We start from the raw sequence: 26,830 nt of genomic DNA, 5'->3' as shown, positions 1-26,830 counted from the left end.
GTAGGAGGTCCTTACACTGAGCCCAAAACTTCTGCTTGAACTATGTGTTTTGTTTCACCCTCCCTGTGTCCCAGAGGAACGTGAGCTGGCGTTAGTGCTGTTGGGAGCAGGGACGTGTCCTCTTCAGAGGACTCCTGTGCCGGCAGGGGGCTCTCTGGTGCGGGCCTCCCCTGCGCTGGCATGCACCTGGGCCGGGGCAGCCTGTCTGTGCAGTTTCTGCCTCTGACCTCCTGGTTCGTCCCTCTCCAGAAACACTACTTCCCCATCAACTACAGGATCGGCGTGCCTTACGAGGGGGTGCTCAGGATCGCCAACATCACCAGGCTGGTGAGGATCCCTTCCTGGGCTGCCGAGACCCCCACCTCCTGCGATCCCCTGTGGACCCCAGCCTGAGAGGCACTTTGGTCTTGGCAGGTCCTGCTGTTGTCCAGGGGCCTTTCATCAGTCCCTCAAGTGAGCCCACCCTTGACCCAGGTCCGAGGTTGCCCGATATCCATTGTAGACCCCCGTGGTCAGTTTCATGCAGGGACAAGTCCTTGGAGGAGGGTCACAGTGGAGCAGCCCACACCGGGGGAGGTTCCAGAGTTTTCTCCTGTCTCTGCAGCAGAAGGCGCGGGTGAGCGAGCAGGAGCAGCGGTATCTGTGGGTCTTGGTGAGTCTCAGTGCCACCGAGTCGGTGCAGGACGTGCTGCTCGAGGGCCACCCGTCCTGGAAGTACATGCAGGAGGTTCAGACGCTGCTGCTCAACATCAAACAGGGCCTCCCGGTGAGCTGGGCCTGCGGGTGCGGGTGTGAGCGTGTGTGTCCGAGAGGTGGGGTCAAGGGCTATGGAGCCAAGGGATGAATGTGTGGAAAGTTCTGGCACATTGAGGGGTGGGGTGTGGGAGGGATGGGGGAAGCATACAGGAAAAGAAGTTGGAGGAAGGAAGAGGTGTGGAGACCCTGTTCCAGGCCCTGCTTCTCCTGCTGGGGATCCCGGACAGGCCACGGGATTCTCTATCTCTGAGAAATGAGGCTTTTTTGGGAGTGTAGGCAGGAAGAAAAGGTGGAGTGCAGGAGATTTTTTAGGGTGAAGAAACTGTTCTGGGTAATTCACTGATGGTGGGTGTGTGACATCATGCATTTGTCAACCCACAGAACTGTGCGACGCAGAACGGGAGTCCTAATGGGCCACGATTTGAGTTAATTAAGAAAATTAATTTTTTAAAAAAGAGACTCCTTCTCACTCGGCAGGGTTGAGGCCTCAGGGGGATGTCCTCTGTAATGCATGAGCCCTCTGAAAGGGGGAGGCGGGGGGGGATCATCCCGGAGCCACACAGGCCTCCTCAGGCCCCAGAGCACACCTGCCCCTCAGGACGCACCTGCCACCCGGCTCAGCCAGCTGCCTGGTCTCATCTGCCCAGGAGGCCCCGTCCAGGGCCAGAACATCCCACACCAACTGTGAGCTTCCCATGATGAAAGGGCTAGGGACCAGCCATTGTTTTTGCAGCTGCCTGGAACCGGTCCTGGGACAGGGCTGGAAGGAGGTCAGGAGGTCCAGCGATTTCCTTGGTGGCTGTTTTGTGCCCATGGGCCAGATGGGTGTCCTCGGGCAAGATGAGCTGACCTGGGGAAGAGACCCCTCCTGCCCTCATTTTTCCTGGGAAGCATTTCTGATTGGAGGCTGATGGACCCCGCCCACCTTCCTTGGCCTCTCCTGATGAACATCCGCCATCCCTGCAGCCAGATTTTCAGTCTCTCTTTTCTCCAATCCTGCTGGGAGGCTAGGACCTTGCCTTTAGGATGGACTTAGGGAAAACCACCTTTCAGATTTTCTTCGCTTTTAAAACTCCCAGTGGTCCTGTAGTGTGGGAGATCCCATCTGCGAGTGGGACACCAGCAGCCTTGAACAGGTTGTTCACCTCTGGGCTTTAGGTTCATCACTTGGGGGCTGGGGCTGTAGCTCAGGGGTAGAGCACTTGCCTAGCACGCGGGAGGCACTGGGTTCGATCCTCGGCACCACATTAAAAAAATAAAATAAAGGCATTCTGTCCATCTAGATTCATCACTTGGAAAGGAGAGGGATTGGGAGGAACCTGAAATTGTATCTGGCTGTAAAGCTGATTCTATTCTACCTCGTTCTCTACTTGGAGGTTACCTGAAGTCTGGGTTCTACATTGTTTTTTTTTTTTTGAACCTGGGGATTGAACCCAAGGTCACTCAACCACTGAGCCACACCGCCAGCCCTTTTTCATATTTTATTTAGAGACAGGGTCTCACTGAGTTGCTTAGTGTGTCACTAAATTTCTGAGGTTGGCTTTGAACTCACAATCCTCCTGCCTCAGATTCTGAAGCTGCTGGGATTACAGGCGAGGCCTCCCCCCACCCCCGGCTCTGAGTTGTTTCTATCCTACTTTCTCCCTGCACCCCAGTACTGGGATTGAATCTGGGGGCACTTTACCACTAAGCCACCTTCCCAGCCCATTTGAATTTTTTAAAATTTTGAGACAGGGTCTCACTAATTTGCTGAGGGCCTCCCTAAGTTGCTGAGACTGGCTTTGAACTTCAGATCCTTCTGCGGCAGCCTCCCGAATTGCTGGGACTACAGGCCTGTGTCACCGCAGCTGGCTGCATGATGTTTTCAAAGTCCATCCGTGCCATAGCAGACCCTTTCTTTTCATGGCTGAATGATATTCCATTTTGTGCAGATAATTATATCTGTGCCTCCATCTGTCTCGGGCTCCTTCCGCCTTTTGGCTCTTATGAAGAATGCTTCTGTGGACATGGGTGTACAAGTGTCTGAGTCGTCGTTTTCGATTCTTTGGGGTTGGCACCTGGGAGTCATCTGGTGTCTCTAGGTGGAGCTTTTTGAAGACCTTCTGGACTCTTTTCCTGTAAGAGGCTTTAGGAAGGTGACATCTGTCCAGCTGTCCTCAACTTTGAGCTTCTCGAGATGGCCCAGTGGCTCCCGGGGCTGTGTACCCTCCCCAGGGCAAGGGGACACATCTACTAGGCGGCTGCGTTCTCCCCAGAGTCATTGTCACTCCACCTCTGTCTACCAGTTTTCCAGGACTGCTGTGACAAATTAGTACAAAACGAATGCCTTGAAGCAGAAATCTATTCTTTCATAGTTCTGGAGGCCAGAAGTCCTGGATTCAGGGTTAGGCAGGGCGACACTCCCCCTGAAGGCTCTAGGGAGGGTCTTCTCTTGCTTCCAGCCACATGACCCAACCTCTGTCTCAGTCTTCGGTGGCCTCTGCCACGTGGTCACCTGTCTCTGTGATCTTTCTCTCATGTGGACACCTGTCACTGGATCTAGGGCCCTCCCCAAATCGGAGATGATGTCCTTCTTCCAGATCCTCAATTATGTCCCCATTTAGAAATAGAGTCACAGTCACAGATACTGAGGGTAGGACTGGGATATGGGGTGCTGGGAGACATAATGCAGTTCAGAGTTTTTGCGTGGGCTGCTGCTGCCCCCAGCTCAGGCCCCACCTTTTCCTCGATGCCTCTACAATGGCTGTGGTCCCTCTTCAGGGACTTCGGCTACCCATCTTGTTGCCCGCGTGTTCCTCTGGTTAAGCCTCATGAAGGCAAGCTGAGTTTGGAGTCTGACACCCGGCCCTGTCTGTGACTTTCACCTCCGTGTCTCCCGTGAGGGCTTTCTCTTGTTCTTGCAGTCGATGGGGGGCAGCTTTCCCAGCTTGGGGGCGGGCGGCCAGGCATGGTCTAGAACAGCGGCTTCCTTCCTCCCTGTCCTGGCCTGGGCCCTGTGTTCGTTTTTCCCATGATGGAGAAACGGGAGCCTCTGGGTTGTGCTTGTGTAAGAGGTGAGAGCTGGGACCCTCTCTGTACTTGCGGGAAGAAGGTGAGACATAACTCGCAGGTTCCTGGTCCCAGAACGTCTTGCCTGCCTTTCGTGATTTGGGGTGGCACCAAGTCAGGTAGCCCCCACGGTTCTCTCGTGCATTGTGTCCCCATCTGTCAAGGTTCTGACCGGTTCCTCCCTCCAGGATGTGGAGATCAGCCCCAAGGTGGAAGAGGTGTTGTCCCTCCTGAATGTGCCAGGTCGGAGCCTGAAGCTGGTGCGGCCCAAAGCCCTGATGGACAACTGCTTCCGGGTCATGGAGCTGCTGTACTGCTCTTGCTGTAAGGAGCTCCGTGTGCGTGGGGCCGAGGGACGAGAGGCCAAGCATCTGCGTCGGGGTCAGCAGGAAGAGTTGGCACCCTCCTGGGCATGCCCTCTGCTCCCGAGAGTGACGGGTCACCTTTGGAAACCCAGATGGGCCCTTAGCTTGAGGGGAGGGAGGTCTTGACGTGTCCTGCAATTTCCCTCGTTTCCTTTTCTGTCCCTTACAGGTAAACACAGCTCCATCCTGAAATGGCAGGAGTGCGAGGTGCCAAGTCCTCAGCCCCGTGCCTGGCAGTGTGAGGCCGCCCGGCTGTACCCCCCTCCCCAGCAGACCCCCACCTCCCTGCCCCACTCCCCTGGCTCAAGCACTGGACCCCAGGTCAGGGCACAGGGCGAGGACCCCTTGCCCTGATGGGCCTGTGTGCTGACCCTGGGTGGGGACACCTGAGGACTTCCGGGAGCTGGACTAGGCCCGAGACTTTGCTGTGTGATGGGGGTCCCCGCCGTGGGAGAGGCCCTTGGGGAAGGTGTTTTTCCCTCCGGGGGATTCTGTGCCACCGTGGGCCTCAGCTTCCCACCTTTCGTACCTTCCTTGCTCTCACTTGGAGGGGTGGGGGTCAGGGAGACCTGGTGCCACCCCCTTGGCCTCCCCTGCCTGCAGGCGGTGCTGCAGTCTCCTGGGGCCACAGAGCCAGAGCATCCCTGGGCAGGGACGGGGCCCACGTGGGATTCTGGGACTCACACGGAGGCTTTCCAGCTGGACTGATGGGGAGGGCTGTCCGAGGGCAGAGCCACATGCCACATCTTGCCACAGTGGATGCTCTTCCAGATCCTTTTTTTTCTATTAAATGCCCATTTTGTTTGGTTCTGTTGCGTTTTGTGTTCATCTGGGAGAGTGAGCCTGAGGGGCTGGGGGTCCGCCCAGTGCAGGAGGCGGAGGAGGGCTGGGCCAACCAGGCTGCGGCAGAGGGGCTGCATCTGGATTGAGCGAAGCCGTACCGTACCCGTACCCGGGGACAGCTGAGGACGGACTTCCTTCCAGCCCTTTCCTAGCCTGTGGTGCCTCGGTGGCCCTGAGGAGTGTCTGCTGGGGCGTTTGGGTCCCTTGGCAATGACCCTGGCCATCTTAACTTCTTCCTTCCCTTGGGCTGCTCCCAGCAGGGGCAGAGTGAGGCACCTCCAAGATCCCAGGCCAAGTTCAAGCCTCAGCCATTCCTGCCCCTGCCTCAGGGAGACCCCCGTGGCTCGCAGCCCCTGGGGCCTGGGGTGACCAAGGTCAGGCTGCAGGGGCAGGAGGGGAAGGCAGGTGAGCCGCCGCCGCAGCCCAGGGAATCCAGGCAGAGGCAGGGGTGTTAATTACAGTACGACTTTATTAATACTGGATCCTCACAGTGCATTTGTTACTTGTAGCAGTGACTATTTAAATCAAGGGGCGGATGGAGTGGAGGGGGCAGGAGGAGAGGAGGATTTATCCAAAAGCCAACGGAAAGAAAAGGAACGAGACGGTTGGGGGGGGGGATGAAGGGGTGTGTGTGTGGGGAAGGGTGAACAGGAACGGGGTGAGGGGGGGCCTTGGGGAGGGAAAATAAATTAAAAAAAGGAACAAGTTAACAGCACCAGAAAAGTTACTGCAGTCAAAAGACGCTTTTGAAAAGAACAGTTCTCTGTACAAAATGAAAAATAAACAAATGTAAAGAATCCCCCCCCCCAAAACCAAAGTTTATGACACGGGATTGTTGGCTCGGATCCCGGAAGGGGGGGGCGCTATGAGGTGGTCGCTAAATGACGAGGGAAGCAGGGGGTGGCCAGGGAACAGACGAGGGGACGGAGTATGTACAGCCCTGGGGGCTCAGGGGAGGGGAGGCAGTGCCCCCCACCTTCTCCTGGGAAGCCCCAGCCCCCTGCCCATCAGGGCCTGGGGAGCCCCCAGGAGGCGGTGAGCTCTTCCTCCAGGGACCCCTGTGACCAGTCACACTCCTGGCGCAGAGGCCACGCCTGCCCTCCTGCTGCTCCTCACTGTCCCCTCACACATGCTGCTTCCCACCCCATCAGGTCACCTGGGCAAACCCGACGCAGCCCTGAGCGGGGAAGGTGCAGCAGGAACTCCACCCCAGGGACCCCACACTCATCACCTGCTCTCTGGGTTCCCACGGCTGGGAGCTCGGTGGGCCATGGGCTCCGCCAGGCAGTTCTCAGATCGAGGGACCTGCAGGGACCCTTCTCCAGCAGTCCCCAGGGAGCCCAGCGGGACTCACTCACACGGGGTCAACCCTGCTGAGATCCCAGTTCACGGCCCAAGAACTCCCAGGAGCTCAAGCCTGGACCAGCCCCAACACCATTCCATCCACACCAAGGCAAAGTGCTCTCCTGACGCCCAGCGAGATGCCCCCCTTGGGGCTCCGCTGCTCTTTACCACCCACAGTCCACCCTGATTCCCTCCACTTGCCCTAGGCTCACGTGCTTTTACCCGCTCAGACCTGGCCTCACAGAGGAGGGTGCCCCACTCCTCCGCCTAGCCCTGCTGCCAGCCCAGGCCCATCCTGGGCATCTCCGCTGGCAACAGAGAGTCACAGCCCATCACCCTGCACCTGCTCCCCCACCCCAGGCCTGCAGCTCCCTCAAACCCCAGCAGACAGGCCCAGAGACACCCTGGCCCTGCCCTCTGCAGGCTCATTTTGGCTACACTGGAGAGAACAGCTTTCCCCGGCTTCAGGGGAGTTGATTCTGCCCTTCTCCTGCCATAGGCCCATCAGGCCACCCTGTGACCTCCCCCTCTCAGGCACTCGAAGACACACACCCTGTACCACCAGCTCGCCCCCCACACAATCCTTGTCTGGGGTCAGCTCCAATTTATTATATTTATAAAATAACCCTCCATACCGTCTACTGCTCCAGCCCCCGACCCCAAAGGAGGCTGCAACTGTGACCCCAAAGTGCCACTAGTCAAAAGTCTTGATGTGCCAGATGAGAGTGGGATATCTGAGGCAGCTCCTGTGTGGCTGGCCAGGCCACCCCCTGGCCCTCTGCCTTCCTTTCCCTGCTGCCCTAGTGGGTCCCCTTCCTGCCCCCCCTCACATGGGAGAGGAGGTGGGAGGGTCCCTGAGCCTTCCACATGCAGGCCCACTCCATGTCCTTCCTCCCCGTGACTCCACTTGGACTCCCTTCCCCATGGGTTGGCCTGGTCTCCAAACTCCAACCTGCTCCCCTAATTCTAGCCACAAATTAAGATACCCCAGCTGATTGGACACTGGCCCCTCCACAGCCACCCTGCCACCCAGGTGGAGAGGGACCTGGAAGAGGCAGAGGTAGAGGGGAGAGGTGTAGGGGGCTCATGAAGGGACAGGAAGGGCCGGCATTCCAGAGTGAGCCAGGGCACCGTGACCTGGGGAGCAGCTCTGGACCCCAGGCCAGGTGGGCCAGGGTGGCACGAGGCAGGCTGGGCTCTGAGGGTTTGGAAAAGGCAGGGCCTGAGAGGAGGGACAGAGTGGGCAAGGGAAGTAGAAAACAGGCTCCAAAACCAGTTCGAGGCCTGCAGGCTCCACCTGTCCTGCGAGGTTTGTTAAAGAAGTCACATCCCGTTAAACGCTGTGGTCCAGCCTGGGTGTCTCTTCCATAAAGTGGCTTGGCTTTGTCCCTGGCGCTGTTCTTTCTCCTGACTGTGCCTGTGCTGAGTGGCTGCTGCTCACAGACCAGGCCACCTGCTTGTGCTGGGGCCAGACAGGGTGGGGAGGGTGGCGCCATCATAAGATGCGGGGCGCAGACCTGTCATTGGTGACGGTCCTGCGGAGCCGGACCCCGCGTCGAATGGCCACCAGCATGTCTTCGGCTGGGGGGTCGCTGGTGGCAGCAGGGGGTGGGGTAGGCGTCTCCTCGGCTGGGGTGGCAGACAGGCCGGTGGGGAAGGGGAACTGGCCCTCGCCCAGGGCGTGGGCACCTGCCACCAGCTCCCCAAGCTTCTCCACCAGGCTGTGCCGGTTGGCGGCCAGCTGCTGCTCCTCGTCATCCTCAGCCGCCAGCCCGGCCCCCGCTGTGGAGTAGCCGGCCACCTCTGGCGACGGGCTGCCCCAGGCTGTGTTGGGCAGGCTGAGCCTCTTGGGGGAGGCCTTGGCGAGGTCCGGTGCCAGGGGCGAGGCGGCCTCATCCGTGTAGAAGACACACTCCTCGCTGCCTGCCCGCGTGGGTCCCACGTAGCCAGGGGAGTCGGGTACCGTGGGTGTCTTCACAGGGACGATGGGTGGCCGGATGGGGATGGGGCCGGCGCTAGACAGGGCACGGCGTACAGTGGGCTTGGTGGAGGGTGTGCGGCGGATGGTGGCCACGCCGGGTGGGGCACCCGAGGGCAGGCCCGTGGCTGTGGGCAGCCCGGCGGTGGGCAGCCCCGCGGTGGAGGCTGGGCGCTTGGTCTGGATCAGGCGGCGGTAGTTCTGGGCGATGTTGCTGTTGCGTGGGATGGTGGACGACTTGTCAAACTCAGGGGGGCCCTCGCTGTCCGCGTCCCCATTCACAGAGTAGCAGTCATAGTCGGAGCCTGGGGACACAAGATGCAGTGAGCCTAGGGTCCAGGTCTCCCCTGAGCCCCAGCCCACCCAGGATGGACACAGAGAGGGAAGAACGGGGCCCTCGTGTGTGGCCTAGGCCCAGCTGTCCCTGTGGGGTGGGGCCACAGGCTGTGAAGGCCTCACACACACTTTCGGCCGGGGATGGCCTCCTGCAGACCCACCTTGGGAGGGGATGGTGTCCTCGGAGCACGAGGGCGTGGTGGTCTGCGTGCTGTAGCCGCTCGAGTACTGCAGCGAATCCCTGCTGCTCTTCTGGTGCTCCAGGCTCAGGCCGCGGGTCAGCACCATGGCCAGGTCGCTGGCTGCAGGGGACACCTCCTCGCCATGCTGGGGGAGTAAAAATTGCAGATTGACGTCTCTCTTCCTTTCTACCCTCTGCCTGGACTCCAGGCAGCCCCACTGAGGCGGCTGAAGCTGGCCCTGGAGACTGGGCCTCCTGGCATTGAGCTGGGAGTTCAGGGGGTCCTGGCTAGGCCGCCTGGGGAGCTGCCCGCCTACCTTGGCTGCGATGGTGGCAGGGGACATCCGAGGTCGTGGCACCTCTTCTCCACTGGGGCCCAGGGTGCCTCCACTAGCGGGGCCTGGCTCATTGTCTCGGAGAAGCTCCACTCGGTCCTTCCTCCGCTGCAGCGTGGCGCCTGAGGGCTGCTCGTGGGGGCCAGCCTTGGTCCAGTCCTGCAGGGTGTGGCAGGCAGGTCAGGGGGACTCTTGGCCTTGCTGCCCAGAGCCAATGGGGCCCTTCACTGGGGTTGAGGCTGGGTTGTCCAGGTCTGTGAGGGGCCTTCAGCGCAATGGCCCAAGCCAGAGCCTGGAGGGTGGGTATGGCTGCTGTCCCACCAGCCCCAGGGGCAGAGCAGGGAGCCCCAGGAGGGAGAGATGTGGCTGTGTAGGGAGTGGCTGGGGGGGTCCTCTGGCTGAACCTGAGCCTCTTTGGGGTGCTGACCCCATATTGGGAGGGCACAGTTTGAACAGCCGGTGATTTTCCTGGGACGGGGCTGGGGGCACTGACCGAGGTGGGGGAGCTGCACTCGCTAACAGACTGGCATGTTTCCGAGGCCTCGGAGGACGCGGAGCTGGAGGACTTCTGCCATGCAGCGAGTGGGTGGTTGCAGACAGGGGCCGGCAGCAGACAGGGCGGGAGGCAGAGCAAGAGGAGAGAACAGTTCTGATTACAGTGCCGCATGCAGGGGCGGTTTGATTCAGCACCTCACCCCATGTCCCTCTAAGGTCATGGCCACCAAGAGCACCTGCAGCAGAAGGTGGTGGCCCAGGCACACACCACGGGGACTGAGCCACCAAGAGCCCAGCCCAAGAACCCACTCTTGGAGATTCACCAGAGGACCTGCTGCCTTACACGGTTCTCTCAGGGGATGCCAGCGGAGCAGGGGGCATATGGAGTCCAAAGTGTCATCCTGCACATGCTAAGCCGGGTGTCCATTAGGTCTCGAAACCCAGATGCAATGTTGGCAAGTGTATGGACAAGTCTGGATTCAGAGTCAGGGCTGGAGTCACACATCCAGCTGTCTCAGGGCAGGAGGTGGCCATCCAAGCTGGGGGCACAGTTAGAGGCCCAGGCGGGACCTCACCCTCAGGGGTGCAGAGATTTAGTGATTGGAAAGAGGAGGACAGTCCAACAAAGGAGACTGGGCCAGGAGCTGCCAGAAGTGGGAGGAGCCTTAGAAGACAGAAGGACCTGCTCTGAAGGGGGGAGGGGGACGGCTGTGCTAGAGGGAAAGTAACTCCTGCCCTAGCAGCGGGAGGGGACCTTGAGCATGAATGGGAAATGCTTGCGGCCATTAGAATAGAAGAGGTTCCCCTGAGGCTCTCCCTAAAGGAAAGTGAAACAAGGGGTAGAAACAGGACCCTCAGCATACGGGATGGGCTCCTGGGGCAGATGCTGACTTTGGCACTGCAGTCAAAGGTGAAGCCAAGTGAAGTGACAAGCAAAACTCCAGATGAGCCAACCAAGCCAGGGCAGCTGGGAGGGACCCCCGTTCCCGCCACAATCCCCACATCAACCTCAGCTTAGAGCCCCAGGTTTCCTAAAGACTCTGATGAGCCAAGATCACTAAAACAAAGGAGAACAAAGCAACCAAAAGGGAGGACTCAGAGGAAGTAACACACTCAGACTTTCAGCAATGACTGTTAAATATATTAAATAAAAGACTCAATGCAGAAGTATTTGGCAGAGTCACTGAAAAAAATTCAACACCCATTGGTGAAAAAAATGACAATAAAGAATAGAAAGAAACCTAATCTGATAGAGAATATCCACAAAAATATTGATATTTTTTCCCTCTAAGGTTGGGAAAAAGACAAGGATACCCACTATGAGCACTGGAAGTCTTAGCCAGTGCAATAAAATAAGAAAAGGAAAATAAGGAAGAAATAAGATGATCATGGTTTGCAATGACATGATAACAAAGAATCTATATCAGAATCTATAAATTGTTGGAATCAATAAGCAATTTCCACAAGTTTATTGGCCAGCCGCAGTGGCACATGCCTGTAATCCCAGTGACTTGGGAGGCTGAGGCAGGAGGATGGCAAGTTCAAAGCCAGCCTCAGCAACTTAGTGAGGTCCTGTCTCAAATAAAATATTAAGAGGGCTAGGAGTGTGGCTTAGTGATTAAGTGCCCTGGGTTCAATCTCTACTGCCAAAATAAATAAATAGAGAGAGAGAGAGAGAGAGAGAGAGAGAGAGAGAGAGAGGTTTCTTCTTAGCAAAAGAAATACAGCACTAATCTCTAGGATATATAAAGAACTCAAAAAGCTAAACACCAAAAACCCAAATAACACAATCAATAAAGGGCCAGGGACCTGAACAGACACTTCTCAGAAGAGGACATACAATCAATCAACAAATATATGAAAAAATGTTCATCATCTCTAGCAATTAGAGAAATGCAAATGAAAACTACTCTAAGATACCATCTCACTCCAGTCAGAATGGCAGCCATTATGAAGACAAACAACAATAAATGTTGGCGAGGATGTGGGGAAAAGTACACTCATACATTGCTGGTGGGTCTGAAAATTGGTGCAGCCCACATGGAAAGCAGTATGGAGATTCCTTGGAATCTAGGAATGGAACCACCATTTGACCCAGCTATCCCTCTCCTTGGACTATACCCAAAGGACTTAAAAACAGCATAATACAGGGACACAGCCACATCAATGTTTATAGCAGCACAATTCACAATAACTAAACTCTGGAACCAACCTAGATGCCCTTCAGTAGATGAATGGATTAAAAAAATGTGGCATATATTCACAATGGAATGTTACTCAGCAATAAAAGAGAATAAAATCATGGCATTTGCAGGTAAATGGATGAATGGAGTTGGAGAAGATAATGCTAAGTAAAGTTAGCCAATCCCAAAAAACAAATGGCGAACGTTTTCTCTGATATAAGGTGACTGACTCACAGTCGGGAAGGGAGCATAGGAGAAACAGACAAACTCTAGATAGGGCCCAAGGAACAGACAAATCACCAGTTGCACGAAACACAATGGGGAGGGGAAGGGAGGGGGCAGGGGGTTGGCAATGAAGGTGGAATGTGATGGACATCATTATCCAAAATACATGTATGAAGACATGAATTAGTGTGAACATACTTTATCTACCGAGATATGAAAAATTACAATAAGAATTGTAATGCATTCCGCTGTCATGTATTTAAAAATAAAATCAATAAAAAAATATAAAAAAATAAATAAATGGACAAGTTTATTAGATAAAAGGTTAGGGAAAAAACCTATTATATTTCTAAATACCAACAGCTAACAAACAAAAATGTAATATATAATAATACTAACAGAAATCAAATACCTAGAACAAATATCCAATGATAGATATGCAAGACCTTTACATAAAAATTAGAAAACGCTATTGAGGAAACTTAAATCCCAAATACAAGGAAAGACACAACCCCAGTCAAAATCCCAGGAATGTTGTTGTTCGGTTTTGGTTTCGTTTTTTTGGTAGAAACTGACAAGCTGATCTTGAAATTTATAAGGAAATGTGAAGGGTCAAAAATAGATGAGGAGACTGTGAAGAGAAATGAAGACAGAGGACTTTCGTTATCAGATATCAAGATCTTCCACAAAGTTACGATAATTAAGCTGGGGTGGTACTAGCCCAAGGGACAGACAAGTCACCCGTTGCACAGAACACAAGGTCAAGAAAGAGCCCCACACAGACGCCTGATTCACGACATGAAGCACAGGAGGGAAATGAGGCTGCTGTGGTCTGGAGGTTTGTGTTCCCTCAAAATTCATGTGTTGAGATCCTGACCCCTCGGAAGATGGCTTCAAGGGGTGAGGTCTTTGAGGTAGGCATGGTGGCGCAGGCTGCAATCCCAGAGACCTGGGAGAATGAGGCAGGAGGATCACATGTTCAAGGCCAGCCTCCGCAACTCAGTGAGGCCCTCAACAACTCAGTGAGACCCTCAGCAACTCAGTGAGGCCCTTAACAACTCAGTGAGGCCCTTAGCAACTCAGTGAGACCCTCAGCAACTCGGTGAGACCCTGTCTCAAAATGAAGTAAAAATGGCTGGGGATGTGGCTCAGTGGTAAAGCACCCCTGGGTTCAATCCCTGGTGGTTAAAAAAAAAAAAGAATGAAGAACAGGTGAGGTTTTGGGAAGGTGATCAGACCATGAGGGTGGAGTCTGAGCAAATGGGACTAGTGTCATCATAAATGAAGCCTGGTGGAGCCAGCTGGGCCCTTCCACCATGTAAAGAGCCAGCCAGAAGGGCCTTCTGTGAGCCAGGAAGTGGGCCCTCACCAGACACTGGGTCTGCTGCTGCCTCGATCCTGGATTCCACAGCCTCTGAAACTCTGCAGAATGAATTTCTGTTGTCTATGGTATTATGTCAACTTATGGTTGTTTTGTTACAGAACCTCAAATGGGCTTAGACAGATGGTCTTCTCAATAGATTATCCCAGGTCAATTAGATGCCCACATGGAAAAAAGGATCTCCGCTTCATAAACACACACACACACACACACACACACACACACACACACACACACACGCACACAAACGAAAAATTCCAGGTAAGCTGTGCATCTAAATGAAAAAGGTAAAAATAGAAAAACCTTTAGAGGAAAACATCTTCGTGAGTGGGAGTGTAAGAAAATATCTCAAACGGACACGAAAGGCACTAACAAGTTTTTAAAATGGAAAAATTGGACTATATTAAACTTAAAAATTTCTGGTTATTAAAAGACCCTATTGAAAGGGTAAAAACATACCCATAAAATGAGAGAAGATAAGATATCTGATGAGGGACTTGTATCTATAATATATAAAAAGTTCTATAAATCAAAGAGAAAAACACAAACAACCTAGGAGAAGAATGGGGAAAAGATTTGAACAAGTCCTTCCCAAAAGAAGATAATCAATTGCACTTTGAAAGAAGGAAGAAGGTGTCCTACCTCATTATCATTAGGGCCATGCAAATGACAAACACCAGGTACTAACTATTATTGTACACCTGACAGAATGGTTAAAATAAACAAGATACAAAATACTCAGGGCTGCTGAGGATGTGGTGTAGCAATGAACTTCCATAATCCTGCTCTCAGGGGTGTACATCTGTACAACCACTTTGGAAAACCATTCAGTAGCACCTGTCAAATGTGAACATGTGCGTACATCGTGACACAGTAAGTGCACTCCTAGCTCAGCACCCCCACGGAACCGCACGCCAACTAGAAGGTTCATAGCAGCACTTTTAGCTGCGCCACAGCCAAAACACTAGAAAATATCCAAAGGTCCTTCAAACATAGAATGGCTAATTACACATTCATGTGATGGAATGTTCTACAGAGATGGGAATGATACAGGTCTCATATAAGACAGATGAATCTGGTGAACATAAGCACTGAGCAAAAGGACCTTTTGTCCTCTAATGGATACAAAATGTACGATTCTCTGTCCATCTATCAATCATCCATCTATGTATCCATCCATCCATCCATCCACCCATCCGTGGTGCTGGGGATCAAATCCAGGGCCTCACCCACGCTAGTCAAGTGCTCTACCACTGGGCTACATCCCCAGACCAATGACTTATGTATATTATAAAAAAGGCAAAAGCTAGTGAGGACAGTGGCTGTCCTTGGGTGAGAGTGGCAACCTTTGTCTGATGGTCATGCTGTCTTGCTCTTGACGCTGGTCATATGGGTGTGTTCTGTTTGTACAGATTTATTGAACTGTACCTTTAGGATATATTTGATTCTTTGCATGTATGGAATACATCAGTAAAAATGTTCCTAAAAGACTCAGTGGTAATGGCTTATTATTATTTTTTGGTACCAGGGATTGAACCCAGGGGCACTTCACCACTGAGCCACATCCCCAGTCCTTTTTATTTTTGAGACAGGGCTTGCTAAATTGCTGAGGCTGGCCTTGAGATTATAATCCTCTAGCCTCAGCCTCCAGAGTTGCTGGCATTAAAGGGCATGGGTCACCATATCTGGCCCCAGTAGTCATGAATTATAACCCAGAGAATATTCATGAGTCCATGCTGGTATAAATACGCTAAGTTGCTGAGGCTGGCCTTGACAGTACATTAGAGGAAAAACAGATTGGAAAACGGACCTGAAGAAATTATCCAGATTGTAGTATAAACAACAAAGAAATGAAATATGGGAATTTTTTTGGTACTGGGGATTGAGCCCAGGGGCACTTTAACACTGAGCTACGGCCCTAGTCCTCTTTATGCTTTATTTTGAGATAGGGTCTCCCTAAGTTGCCTTGAACTTGTGATCCTCCTGCCTCGGCCTCCTGAGTTGCTGGGATCACAGGGTGTGCACCCCCACACCAGGTGAAATACATGAATTAAGAGACACAGAAAGAATGACAAGGTGTGACATACATTTAACTGGAGTCCCAGCAGGAGAGAATGAAAGTGGGGATAAAAAAGATGATGGCTGAGGCTGGGGGTGCAGCTCAGTGGTAGAGTGCTTGCCTGGCATGTGCGAGGCCCTGGGTTCGATCCCCAGCAGCACAGGGAAAAAAAAAAAAAAGAGAGAAAAGGAAAAGAAAAAAGAAAAAAAAAAGAGAGATGTTGTCAGACTGGATAAAACAAGAAAATCTAGGCATATGCTGTTTACAAGAGACTTATCTAAAACATAATGATATAGTGAGTTTTAAAGCCAAGAGATGGAAATTGATAATATAAACACGGAACAGAATGAAGGCCCTGGGATCACTCCCAATGGCTACAGTGGCCCCACGTGTAGTCAGGCCTGAGCCTACCCGAGGCGGCCGCGCCCCACCCGGGGGGTCCTCTGGTGCCCCTCACCTGGCTGGTGATGTCTGAAGGCATGGGCGAGGGGGGCTTGGAGTAGGTGGCGTCCTGGGAGATGAAGCCAGAGTCGTGGGAGGAGACGCTGGAGAGGCGGGTGGTGGCGGTGGCTGGCTGCGCCAGGCTGCGGTAGCGACAGGTGGAACTGGGTGAGTATGTTTGGGCACCCCCAGGCCACGGGGCTCCGCCACCCTTGGCACCGCTACTGCTGCTGGGGGCACTGAGGGAGTGAAGGAGGATGGCACAGCAGCCAGACAGGGAGGCGGGGGAGTGTGAGGGGGTGACAGATGAGGGGGAGAGAGAGACGAAGGCAAAGGAAGGAAAAGATAAGGTCAGACTCTGAGGTCCCGAGACCCGGGTACCATGGAGGATCTGGGTTCCGGGGTGACGAGGCAGGCAGGGCAGGGATGGAGCAGGGGGGACCGGGCCCTTGCCCCTGGAGCTCCTCAGTGTTGGGAGTCACGGTCAGGGCATGCCAAGGGTGAGGCGAGCAATATGCCTCCCCCTCTGCCATTAGAACGGTTGTCCTCAGGTTAATGATGGGGAAACTGAGTCACAAAGCATCGAACAATCAGAGACAGACCAGGCTGCCTGTTGCTAAGCTGCCTTCTCAAGGCCTGATGTTGCCGTCCAGTCACACAGGGCCATCTTGCACGAGGTGGCGTGTCTGGACAGCACACGAGGCTGCCCTCCAGGGAGGGTCTTAAGCCTCCCGTCATCTCATCACCTCTCTGCCGGAGGGTGTGCAGCTGGCCATGGCTCATGCCCTCTGCACAGCCACTGAACCCCCAGCGGTGCTCCTGGCAAGGAAGGCCGCCCTGCTCCTGAGCAGGACCTTGAAGCACCCTCACCTGGCTCCTGGTCTCCCCTGCCGTCTGTACCCCTTTTTGGACAGGTGCCCACCCAGAGTCTAAAGAGACTCCAGCAGCCGGAAGGAGCAGCTGATCACTGGGCCTGGCTTCTCTCAAGCCCCGGGTGCCCGGACAGAGGGGTCTCCCCCAATAATCAGCTCCTTGCTCAGTGCCCTCCCCACCCCACTTCAATCATAAATGTCTCCTCTAGATCTGGCCCCAGTGCCAGGGGAAGGGCCCTGATGCTGAGCTGACCTGGTGCTGAGTGAGATTCTTGGCCCCTCCCTGGCTCTGAGACCCTGGGGCCTAACCTGGGTCAGAGCTTGATCCATTGGCAGCTGCCTGGGCACCAGCTTTAGGACCATTCAGTAAGTGTCCTCAGAAAGCCCTGCCCCCTTCCCTGATCACAGATTCTTACTTCCGCCCCACACTGTCCCAGGCCTGGCAGAGTCCCGTGAGTGGTTAAATGCTAAGACCCCGTGCCTCAGTTTCCCCTTCTATGAAACGGCGACAAGACCAGGCCCGACACAGTGGTGTTAGGATTCAATGAAGAAAATGCTTGGCACCTGGCACAGTCAACGCCCTGTAAACGAAGCTACTGCCCCTCCCTGCCAGCAAACGCCTGGGGCAGCAGCCCTGGGACAACTGGGCATGTTTTTCCTCGACGCCTGAAAATCCCTTGGGTGACGCAGAGGTCATATGAATTCTGAGGCTCTGAAGCATCTCCCGGGCCACCCCACCACCCCACAATTCTGGGGACTGAACCCAGGGCCTCACACCTGCCGGGGACATGCTCTATCACCAAGCCACCTCTCCAGCCTCTGAAGCAGTTCTTGATGGAGCTTGGGGGCAGTTTCCACATTCCTTCCTGGGGTACATCCAGGAGTCCCGCCCCACCAACCTGCACATGCTGGATTTCCGGGAGCTGGAGCTGCTGGGTGACGATGGCGGGGTCTGGTAAGACCAGCTGTAGTCTGAGCCCTTCAGGTCCTTGATCACCTGGGCAGGGACATACATGGGGGTCACTGGAGGCAGACCCTAACCTACAAAGAGGCTCATCATGCTCCTCAAAGAACTGGCGGGGCCAGAAGCCTTCCACTCTCTTCCCAGCTGTGGACCGTGCTTCAGGAGAAGACCCCAGGAAGCTGACCCTCCCATCCCCCAGCCTTCTCCCAATGCACGATTCTTACTGGGGTGGGAAGCAGAGAGGTATGGGAACATTCAGCTCTCTCTGCACCCCTTCCGCTTACACAGCACAGATTTGGGACTCTGAGCCTGGCCAGGTCTGGGTGGGGACAAGGGAGAAGCAGGTGCTCCCAAGAACTGGCAGAGGAACCGGGCTAGATTGCCCAGGATAAGAGGGGTGCAAATCATGGTTGGACCCGAGTCTCAGCTTTCTCCATGAATTGGGGCCACTGTTCCTGTCTTAGAGCACCATCAAGAGCGCTAAGGAAACAACCTGTAGAGGGTGTTTAGCAGAGTGTTGGGCACACAGGATGTGCCTGGGGAAGGCAGTGGGAGAAGTGGAGGGATAGGGTGGACACATACGCCTGGGTCTAGGGGAGGTGACTGGCGTTCTCTGTGTGGATGGCAGCCAAGCATCAGCAGGTTGGAAAGGGCCAAGTTCCAGGGATCTGAGATTTTTCCCCACCTGCTCTCAGTCTGAGACCCTCCCACTTGGGACCTAAGCATATCACCTGGGCAGGTGCTACTGGATGCCCCCTGGTGGCTGCTGGAAGTTCTCTGGTCTTTTCCCAGATGCCTTCCCCAAATGCTGTCTCCTTGTCTCAACTGTCTCCAATGGAGGGCAGGGCCGTTTCCTCCCTGTCCCTGTCCCTGGGCCCCAGGGCTCACCGCACCTGCTCACTGGCGGGAGGCAGCTTGTGGGGTTCTGCAGTCAACACCACCAGGTCGTCAATGATGCCCTGCAGGTGGGTGATCTCCCCCAGCATGGTCAGCTCGCCGTTCTGAGGATGCAGTGATAAGACCTGATGGTCCCACCGCCCTCCAGCCCACCCTGGAGAAACAGGCCTTTTCGGCCTCTCCTGTCTCACCCTTCCCTGCTAACCAGTCCGTTTGGGACTGGTGGAGGCTGGGCCAGCACAGTCTGGGTGGCTGACATGACCATCTGTCCAGACCAAATCAGGACACGAAGAGCCACGAGACCTGCTTCTGGTCCAGGAGCATGTGGCTCTAAATGCATTCTGCCAGGGATCACTTAGAAGTGATCTAGGAGGTCAACAAGTCCACCCTGGGTCTCACCCACCCACCCCACGCACCCCACTGGCCTCTGAGCCACCATGAGACCCACCACCACGGGCTGCAGGAAAGTGATGAAGGTGCAGAAGCGGCCTCGCTCCTCGATCAGGGCCCGGCGCACCGCCTGCTTCTCCGTCTCCTCCAGCAGGAGGTACATGTCATTGACGTCCTGCAGGGCACTATCCAGCTGGGGCTGCAGGTCTCCTTTCCCTGGAGGGGTTGGGAGGAGAGGCCGCGCTGGGGACGCTGGCCTGGTTTGCTGCACCCATGGCTTAGGCCCCTGGGGTGGCATCCCTGGCCGTGGAGCTGGGCACTACAAGGGGAGTGGGGAGGGCAGACTGTGGGGTTTGTGGAAGGGATGGTCCCCCCAGAGCAGGCAGAGAGGACAGGCAGATACACACGCACAGGAAAGACACCAAAGCTGCAAAGCCACCCAGGACCCAGGTAGGCAGGGCTGACCATATGGAGGCCAGCGGGGGCCTTCACTGCATGGGATCCCCTCACTGCCTGGGGCTGGCACCCCATCACCACACAGGATACAGGCAGGTGGTGTGGGGCAGGACAAAGTAGACCCGGGTAGGGGGCTCAGCTGTAGGCCAAGCCACCCAAGGTGCCAGGATCAGGAGACCTAGGGGCTGGGCTTGGGGAGCAGGGAGAGGGGTGTCCCAGGGTGGGCCCCCACTCAGATCAGAAAACAAGACACAAGGACAGCGACGGTGACACAAAAAGCAGCAAGAGAGACAGAGAGAGGCGAGAGGATGATATGGAGGAGACATTGAGACAGGAAGCAGGGAGGCAACAGGTAAGAACAGGACTGGCCTGGTGGGGGCGGGGCAGCCAGGGCCTATGCCCCCCACCCTGCCCCACCAGCCAACCCCTCCTGGCCTGGCAGACTGACCCAGCAGTGGCCCCGGACTCATCCCTGGCCAGGGGCCCCAGGGCCCCAGGGGGACTGTGCCCCAGGCCCCTCCCTCGGTGGACCGACCGCCTTCCTCGCTCCTTCTTGGCCTGAAGAGGTTCCTTCCAATGGCCCTGAGCTGGGGGAGACAGACAAATGCGACAAGGACGGGAGGAGCAGCTGGAGGGACCGACATTTGACTTACCAAGTAGCTCTACAGGAAGGATGTGGGAGGAGGAAGAGGAGAGACAGAGAAAGAAAGAATGTGTGAAAGACAGCCGGATGGACAGAGCCACTCCTGGGGTGGGGTGGGGGCCTGGGCCTGAGGGGCCTCTCACTGCCTCCCAAGAGGGAGGGCCTGGGCCTGTCTGGTGCACAGGGCAGCTCCCTCTGTCCCACCCGACAGGTTGCAGGGTCCTGTGTCAGGGATAGGACCCCTCTGGCCAGGATGACGCCCTGGGTGCCCCTTAGGGCAGTGGGGCTATGGAGTGGGACCTAGGGGCTGGGCCTCGGCAGCTGACTCTAGGCCCTACCTTTCCGCGCTTTCTTCTGCAGCTTCAGCGTGTCTGATGACTTCTTCTTGATCTCGTGCCGGGCTCGTTTGTACTCTGCGGAGGCAGGATGAGACCGGAGGCTATAATAGGGATCCCTGCGGAGAGGGTGTGGGCGCCCCCACAAAGCCCCACCCCACCTTTCGCGTGGTCCTTGTCCAGTTGGTTGGCCGACTTCTTCCAGTCCTCGATGCGCTCCTGCAGCGGGTTGATGAGGCTCTCCAGCAGCGCACTGTGGGTGGGAGCTGGGGGTCAGGATCACAGGGAGCAGGGTCTCCCGCGGACCAAACGCCTTAGCCCGCCCGCCGCGCCCACTCACTTGGTGAACTGTCGCAGCTTGGTCTCTATGCTGCGGTGGCGCATGCACATGCGTGTGAGCGCCGAGCCGATGTCCCGTGTGGCCCCTGGCGAGACAAGCGCGGCGTGGGAAGGGGCCCGCTTGGGTCTTTGCAATGCCGGCCTGGGGCCACAAGGGGGCGCGCCGGCCCGCGAAGGCCAGGCCTGCTGCCTGTGCCCCGCCCTCGCGCTCTGATCCGTGGAGCTGGGGTAGGGAGCGGGTGCTGGGCCTTGACCCAGCTCCTCCTCAGCCCAGGACCCGGGTCCCCCCTGCCGGCCATCCCAGCCTCCGGCAGCTGCAGGTACTCTCCTGGCCAGGCCAGGGGCCTCCCCTCTCATCGAGCTGAGGGAGGCCAGTGCCAGACAGCCCAAGGGGGAGTCAGTGAAATTCTCCAGCCCCCGGGGAGCCCGTCCAGGTGTGGAGTGAAGTGACAGCGGAGGGCACACGCCCGGCCTGTGTTCTCAGTGCTTGCTCTAGACCAGGACCCCAGGGAGTGCTCATGTGCCCGTAAACACACCGAAGGGCGCTGGGAGTAGGCGAGAAGCCAGAGACGCTCTGTGCAGAAGGGCAAATGACGGCCAGAGGGGTCAACTGAGCTGCCCACAGCAAGAAGGGACCCCCTGGAACATCCCTGCCGCCACTCACCCACTCCTGCTTGTGCCTCTTGTGGCAAGGGGCTCAGTCTCTCCACAACCAGCCCATTCCATGAGGGAGCAAAACCTCAGCGCCGGGCCTTGTGTCATTTCCTTCGGGCTTTCCCACCCCAAGCCCACCCTGGGGCATCCCTGACCTCCAGCCACGATCCTTCCCACCTCGAGTGTTGGTGGCCATGTCGGCCACTTTCTGGAAGGCGTCCAGGAAGGCCACAGCAGCCAGCACGGTGGTCCTGGGGAGACGGACAGTGAGGTGGAAGGTCAGCGGGGGCCTTCTCTCCATCCCTCCCTACTAGAGCACCCCAGGCAGCCTCACCTCAGCTGGGAATGCAGCTTCGTGGCCTTGGAGTTGAAGTCCTCCCAGATGGGGTAGGAGCTCTGTGAGAGAGGAGGGAGAGGACTGAAGGGCTCAGCCTGGTCTGGATCCCCCATCTGCTACCCAGACTTGTCCCTTTCTTGAGAGGGCTTTGTCCCTGAGGAGAGCAGGCTCCCGCCCTCTGGGAGGAGACAGGGCTGAGGACAGGGCAGCAGGCATGAGAAGGGCTTGCCCCTGGGAACCAGTGCCTTGGCTCTTCCTTCCCACCCTGGCGGGAGTCTGTTCCTACTGTGTAGAGTTGGCAACTCTGCGGTTCCCACTCTCCTTCCAGGGAGGTGGAGGCAGTAGATGGCAGGTCCTGTCTCCTCTGGGCTCCTCAGGGGCCTGGCAGGGATCTAAGCTGAGCCCAAATAGGGATCCATGTTCCCTAGGCCTGGGATGGTGGGCCCTGACTTGCCACCTGGCTTAGGGCTGGGGCAGCGTGGGGTGGGGAGGCTGGCAGGGTCAAGGCATTCCAGGTATAGCGAGGCCCTGGGAGCTGCTGCTGGCAGGACACACTAGGCCAGCAGTAGTGGCTCCCGGGCTTCTGAGGAGGCTGTGGCTGCTGCAGGGCCTGGACAGTCTGCCCGGGACAACCAGGCCCCAGGCTGAATGGGGCCTTGTGCAGCCAACAGAGCCACCTTTTTCCACCCCCCGCTCCCCTCCCCTCCAGGGGAAACAGTGTGGCCTTTATCCCTGCCTGGCCCATGGCTCCATGTTGGGAGGGGGTTTCCCAGTAGGGAGGTCGAGCTCCTGGCGACCGACTTGTCCAGTCTGATTAAGGGGCTTTTCTGGCTAATGTGCTCTCCCCATGGCTGCAGGCCTTGAGAAAGCTCAGCCTTGGCTTCAGGGCCCTGTGGAGGCCTTGCTTTTTGAAGGACAACCCTGGGTGAGCAAAGCCCCAGCTCCAAAGGTCTTTCTCCTCCATGATAATAAGCACTGGGGGTTCAGGCTTTGCCCTAGGAAAGGAGGGGAAACAGAGACCCCAGTTCCCCAAGGCCCTCAGAGAAGGCTCTCCCTGGCTGAAGTCCCAGGACAGGTTCTAGCTGGCCTGCCCAGGCCAGAAGTACCCACAGGGGTAGACAGGAGCTGAGCGGCATCAGGGAACCTCAGAAACCCCCTCCTTCCTAGCCCAGCCAAACCAGTGTCCAGGGAAAGCAAATATTTACGAAGTACACTGCGGCTGGGACAAGAGACGGGGGACCTGGGTTGGCTGTCCCCATACAGCTCAGGGAAAAGGAGCCTGGGAGGTTGTCCCTAGCAGTCCCGAGGAGCTGACCCATGCCTTGGGGTCTTTTGAAAGGCATACCTTCCTACCACCTTCACCCCACCCAGCCTGGGTATCCTTAAGACCTCGCTGCTGGGGTGCAGGTAGTCCACAGCCAGCTGTTCTGCCCCCTCCTCCCTGAACACCTTCTCAGCTCTCTCAGCAGTCCGTGGGTAGTCTCAGGGAGAGGGTTGTCCCAGGCGAGGGGGACGGGACAGGGCATGGGGGAGGCAGGCCTAGTTTCTCCTCAGCAGATGGACCCAGGTGCTTCAGTCCTCAAGGGCTTAGCCTTCTCTCCCCTCCCCCACTCATGGTTCCCGAATGAGCCCAGAGACTAGGAGGAAGGGCCGGAGTGGCCAGTGCCCCAGGCTTTACCTGGCCTAGGCCCTGCCTGTCAGGTTCTGAGACTCTGGTTTACCTTCCCTGGTCACTGCAACTGCACTGTGTTCTATGCAGGGCCTGGCTGGCACTTGCACAGTGTGCGTCGGTCTTCACAGCAGCCCCGCGAGAAGAATCCTACTATTTCCCCTTTGAGTGATGAGGAAACAAGGTGAAGTGATTCTTCCAAAGCCACAGGGTGTGGCATCAGAGTCTGATCCCATGTCTGACAGGTGAATGACTGCATGTCAGGGTAGAGGGATCCTGCTTCAGGGGGGCAGGGACTGAAAGGATGGGGGAAAACCCCAGCTCTGTCCCAGTCATCTGGGCTGCTCCAGAGTGAGGAGGTGAGGTGCCCAAGGGGACAGGATGAGACTGACGGCTGTGGCTGCATGAGAGGAAGCAACCTAGGCTTCAGCTCCAGAGGTTTTCTGGGTGACCTTGGGGCAATCTGAGTCTGTTTGCCCACCAGTAAAATCAGGAGAGGGACTTGCACCTCCCTGGGGTCAGTGTGTAGACTCCAGGGGGTACTCACTGAAGGGACTGCTTCAAAGGGTCTGGGCAGCTAGCAAGGGCTCATCACTGTTGGCCAGGAGCACAGAAGTCATGTCTCTGCTAGGAGAGCCCTCCCACCCGCCCAGGGTCTGTGTGTCCAGATGACACTCTACTCTGGATGGGGAGGCAATGATTATGACCCGATTATCTGAACAGACCAATGTGAGGTGGTGGCCCCATTTGCTCTCTGAGGGTGCTGTGCCCAGGCCTAACACCCCAAACAAGTTCTTGCCCCTCTCTGGATTCAGTGGGCTTGTGGCCTGAGCTGTGTGAGACAGGGAAGGCAGGGCAAGCTCTTGAGGACTCTTCCCCCCCTGAGCTCAGACCTTCCTCTAGCTCTCTAGGCGCCCTGCTATTGCCTTCAGCCACGGGTCCAGCCTCCTAGTGGTTTAAGGGAGATCTGCTGTGGGCTCACTGGGGGGCAGCTCCAAGGGGCAAGTTTTCTCCCAGACCCAGCAAGTCAGTAGGCTTGGAGTCAGTCAGAAGCTGCCCCCCAAATCTAGTTATCAGCCTCCAGATGGCCCAGCCCCCTTCTCTGTCCCTGGCCAGGGTCCTTGAACACATTCATGTGTCATGGCTAGGGGCAAATCTTTTCATGGTGTCACCACAGTTGGTGAAACCTCTCCCTTTTGACTCCACATGTCTGCTAATCCTGCCACCAGCCAGTCTGAACCTCTTGCTGCGATCTGGGCCCATTACCTTTGGTGTCATCTCCAACTTCCTTGCAATTGGCCAAGAGGGAGGGACACAGTCCTGCTCCTCTCCTCTGGGCTAAAGCTGCTGCTTGCTGCAGTGTTTGCTGTGTGGCTGCCAGTGGGAGGAGGTGCAGGCAGCTCCCACCCTCAACCAGCCCCAGGAGCGGCCAGGGGAAGTGGTCTAGGCTGCCCAGTCCCAGGAAAGGGCCTTCGTGCCAGGGCTCTGATGTCTGCAGGGTGGGTGGAGGCTGCTCAGGGCCAGCAGAGGGGCCCACAGGTGGAGCTGCCAGGGATGGAGGTCCCAGGGGGGAAAGCACTATGGTGGCCGGGGGTGGGGGAGGCAGGGGGAGACATGGACATGCTGCTAATTGTGCAGTCCCAGGCCAGAGTGGCTTCAGTCCCCATCCTAGGGGACAGGGATCTGGCAGCTGCCTCTGGGGCTGTTTCCCTGGCAGCACAGGAAAGGAGTCCCAACCTTTTGCCTGCCTATCACTCTCTACTTCCCAAAGCGCCTGCCTGGAACTCTTGGGTAGGCTGCATGTGGTTTGTGGTGTCCCCACCATTCCCCAGGCTGGGGCCTGGTAGGACTTTGTGTTGTGTACTAGGCCAGTGTGTGTGGGGCTGTGAAGGGGCCCTCGGGAGCGCCTGTGGGGAGCCAGGTTCTTCCTCCTGCCTGCAATCCTGCCTCTTCATCCTAGACCATGGGGCCAGAGGAGAAGGGCAGGAAGGCTGTTTCTTGGCCCACCCTGTCACTGGAGCTGGGCCCTCTGCCTACTCAGTCTGGGGCAGTCCTATTATACTTTGGCCTCTTTCCGGGAGAGGATCCCTCCTACCAGCTCCCAGATAAACAATGAAGGCTGAGATCAGGGGCAGGGTTAATGACCTTGAGCCATTGCCAGGCCTCAGTTTCCCCACTTGGTGGGCTAGGCAAGAATTAGTGGCCTGCTCCAGCCTGACCTTGGGTAATCATGGAGAGTGGGGGGTTGGCGCTGAGTGGTAGTGGGGTAGGAAAAGCTTCCTTGGGGTTGCTCCACCAACCTCAATTTTCTCCCCTCCTCCTCCCAAAGGATGATGATAAAGGCCTATCCTTGGGATGCAGGGACATTCAGCTGGAAGACCTGGAGTCCTGGAGCTCACTGGGGTTGCTGATGGGGGGCGGGGCTGGGGCGGCAGTAGCAGGGTCGGGCCTCTGGCGGGGAAGGAGTTAAGGGTTCTTTGCTTTATTATTTTTCCTGCTTGGGCTGTGACAGCATTGTCTGGGCTCCGGGGCCCGTCGGGATGGGGGGGCATTGTGCTGGAAGGGGGCGGAGGCCGGCAAGACCCTGGACTGGTTAAAGGGCCAAAGAGTCAGTCCTCTAGCTAAACCCCATTCATGGTTGGGGGTCTGAGGCACAGAGAGCCCGCGTGTGCGCAAGCTCGGGTCGCGACGGCGCAGGGAGACCCGGGGCGCTGCACGGATCCCCCAATACTTGAGCACCCACACTTCTGCAGACAGGCACCTGGAGACCCGGGCGCAAGGCAGATGCAGGCAGGGCACTCTCAGACAAGGACACAGACCCCACCGCGCACGGTCACAGCAGGGCACGGCTGCCCGCCGCCACGCGTCCCCAGAGGGGACACGCACCCGCACCCGCGCGCCCACCCGGGTGGCCGGCCTCGCCGCGTCCCGATTACCTTCATGTCGTTGACGATGGCCTGGAAGAGCCCGCCCAGGGCGCCGCACTCCTTCTCCGCGGTCTCCATGCTCGGGCCGGGCGGGCCGCGGCGGCGGGGCGCGCAGGGGCTCGGGGAGCCGCGCAGGGGAGGGGGCCGGGCCGCGGCGGGCGCTCGCTCCGAGGCCGCGCCGGGCCTCCGCCTCCGGGCCGCGCTCAGCGGCCGGCCGCGCCGCGCTCTGGGGTCGCGGGCCGCCGGCGGGCGGCGCGGGCCATGTCGTGGCGGGGCAGGCGGGCGGCGCTGGGGGCGCGGCGCGGGCAGCTCGCGGCGCAGCCTCGGCGCGGGGACTGGAGCGGCGGCGGTAATCCGAGCCGCCGAGGCTCGGGAGT

The 26,830-nt window shown here is 57.0% G+C and overlaps 2 protein-coding genes across 9 annotated transcripts in view; one reads left to right on the top strand and one right to left on the bottom strand.

The window, feature by feature from the left end:
• Positions 1–4,977, top strand: part of Il34 (interleukin 34) — a 63,086-nt gene extending 58,109 nt beyond the window's left edge. For 4 of the 5 annotated variants that reach the window (XM_078032651.1, XM_078032653.1, XM_078032652.1 and 1 more), the window contains exons 4-7: positions 250–327; positions 605–766; positions 3,993–4,128; positions 4,339–4,977. In XM_078032651.1, coding sequence (XP_077888777.1) covers positions 250–327; positions 605–766; positions 3,993–4,128; positions 4,339–4,523 — 561 coding nt within the window. In that variant the 3' untranslated portion in view covers positions 4,524–4,977. The remainder of the gene's footprint in view (positions 1–249; positions 328–604; positions 767–3,992; positions 4,129–4,338) is intronic. The other variant, XM_078032654.1, reaches the window with a different exon arrangement.
• Positions 4,978–5,461: 484 nt separating this feature from the next.
• On the bottom strand, positions 5,462–26,621 carry Mtss2 (MTSS I-BAR domain containing 2). Of its 4 annotated transcripts, none has more exons than XM_078032648.1 (14): positions 26,463–26,621; positions 21,855–21,916; positions 21,698–21,771; positions 20,868–20,952; positions 20,689–20,780; positions 20,531–20,605; positions 19,152–19,309; positions 18,700–18,807; positions 17,742–17,839; positions 15,987–16,209; positions 9,680–9,754; positions 9,169–9,345; positions 8,832–8,997; positions 5,462–8,639 (listed from the first exon to the last, which is right to left on the bottom strand). In XM_078032648.1, the coding sequence occupies exons 1-14, from the start codon at positions 26,529–26,531 to the stop codon at positions 7,852–7,854; spliced, it is 2,250 nt and encodes a 749-aa protein (XP_077888774.1). In that variant the 5' UTR covers positions 26,532–26,621; the 3' UTR covers positions 5,462–7,851. The 4 variants fall into 4 exon arrangements, with proteins under 4 accessions (XP_077888774.1, XP_077888776.1, XP_077888775.1 ...); XM_078032650.1 differs by having other exon boundaries at positions 15,987–16,113; XM_078032649.1 differs by lacking the exon at positions 9,680–9,754.
• Between the last annotated feature and the right edge of the window lie 209 nt (positions 26,622–26,830).

Source organism: Ictidomys tridecemlineatus, chromosome 15 (assembly GCF_052094955.1).
Source record: "Ictidomys tridecemlineatus isolate mIctTri1 chromosome 15, mIctTri1.hap1, whole genome shotgun sequence".
Lineage (NCBI taxonomy): Eukaryota > Metazoa > Chordata > Mammalia > Rodentia > Sciuridae > Ictidomys > Ictidomys tridecemlineatus.
The sequence above is the reverse complement of the archived record's forward strand: the minus strand, read 5'-3'. Positions and strand labels throughout refer to the sequence as shown.